At 55.5% G+C, this 1,798-nt stretch overlaps 1 protein-coding gene across 1 annotated transcript; it reads left to right on the top strand.

Annotated features, from left to right (window-relative positions):
* Nucleotides 1-321: 321 nt before the first annotated feature.
* Nucleotides 322-1,383, top strand: LOC123664747 (ELAV-like protein 4). Its single transcript, XM_045599236.1, has one exon. It carries the CDS (start codon nt 322-324, stop codon nt 1,381-1,383), a length of 1,062 nt encoding a protein of 353 aa, XP_045455192.1.
* Nucleotides 1,384-1,798: the final 415 nt, after the last annotated feature.

Below are 1,798 nucleotides of genomic sequence, written 5' to 3'. Positions count from 1 at the left end.
CGGGGATGTGCGAGGGGTACTCCTTTGTCCTCAGCTCCTAAGGTCGGTTTTCGCTCGAGAACCGCGAGCGGTACCCGAGTTACGAGCTAGCTCCCGGGACGGGATCGATCCTCGTATCTGGTTTTTTCGGACACTATACCAACCGGGAGGGGTGAACGAACCGGGTTATGTAAGGCGGGATCGATAGCGCGGGACATGCGCGCACCCCGCCGGCGACCCTCTCAGAATCGTTCTCGCGGGCCGCCGTAACGGACGTGCGGTGTTTTATTTTTACCGCGTTTTGTTTCCCTTTCGTTCTTTCCTTTTATGATTTAAGCCACCATGTCGAAGGGCGACGGTGAACAACAAAACGGTTCCGGCGAGGAGTCCAAGACCAACCTCATCATCAACTACCTGCCGCAGAGCATGACCCAGGAAGAGATCCGGAGCCTTTTCTCGAGCATCGGTGAAGTTGAGTCCTGCAAGTTGATACGCAATAAAGGGGCGGCCTTCCCTGACGCCCTAAATCATGCGCTGCATGGTGGCGGACAAAGCCTCGGCTACGCCTTCGTCAACTACCACCGCCCCGAGGACGCAGAGAAGGCCATCGCGACCCTCAATGGCCTGCGGCTTCAAAACAAGACAATTAAGGTATCTTACGCCAGACCCAGCAGTGAGGCCATCAAAGGAGCGAACTTATACGTCTCCGGCCTACCGAAGACTATGACACAGACCGAGTTAGAGAGACTGTTCAGTCCGTACGGCCGCATCATCACTTCGCGCATCCTCTGCGAGAATTCCGGCGGAAGACCGTTCACGGGTGGGGAGCAAGGATTATCGAAGGGAGTCGGATTCATCCGGTTCGATCAGAGAGTGGAGGCCGAGAGGGCCATTCAGGAATTAAACGGAACAGTGCCCAAGGGAGCGACGGAGCCGATCACAGTGAAGTTTGCGAATAATCCGAGCAACAACGGCAAGGCGCTGGCGCCACTCGCAGCCTACTTACCGGCGGCACTTCGCTTCCCGGCGCCCCTCGGGAGATTCAGCTCAGGCAAGTCCCTACTCGCTATCAATAAAGGTCTGCAGCGCTACAGCCCGCTGGCGGGCGAGCTGCTGGGCGGCGTGTTGCCCGGCGCCGTGGGCTCCGAGTGGTGCATCTTCGTGTACAACCTGGCTCCCGAGACCGAGGAAAACGTGCTGTGGCAACTCTTTGGGCCGTTCGGCGCCGTCCAGAGCGTAAAAGTGATCCGAGACCTGCAAACGAACAAGTGCAAAGGGTACGGGTTCATAACGATGACGAACTACGACGAAGCCGTCGTCGCAATTCAGTCCCTCAACGGCTACACGCTCGGGAACAGAGTTCTGCAGGTCAGTTTTAAGACGAACAAGATCAAAACGATCTAAATCGTCCCGGATACGGCCTAGCTGGCGCTAGGACGGCACAGCAGGCGCGCACCCATACATACTCGTTAATACCGATGGAGGACATCACCGCCCAAGGACCTGATCAGACTGTCTTCCCGACTAGACGGCCCACAAGGGCATTTTGTACATTAATTGTATATTTAATCGATTTGCTCATTGTACCTCTTTGTTCGGCGCCCGCCATTTCCCCCCCCCCTCTCCCGGCAACTGGGTTAAGTGTTACGGAAATCAAAATGGCGGAAAGTGATTGCGCATGTCCGGATGAAATGGCGACGCCGGGCAGAGAGCCGGAGCGCGCAATAATATGTTAAGACGAGGCATCAAATGCTACGACAGCAACCATACATATTTATAGTCAATGACATAATGACAATCGATTTCGCTTATGAAAGGT

The sequence above is a fragment of the Melitaea cinxia genome, chromosome 22, assembly GCF_905220565.1.
Source record: "Melitaea cinxia chromosome 22, ilMelCinx1.1, whole genome shotgun sequence".
In the NCBI taxonomy this organism is placed as follows: domain Eukaryota; kingdom Metazoa; phylum Arthropoda; class Insecta; order Lepidoptera; family Nymphalidae; genus Melitaea; species Melitaea cinxia.
This window is presented reverse-complemented; position numbering and strand designations above follow the sequence as displayed.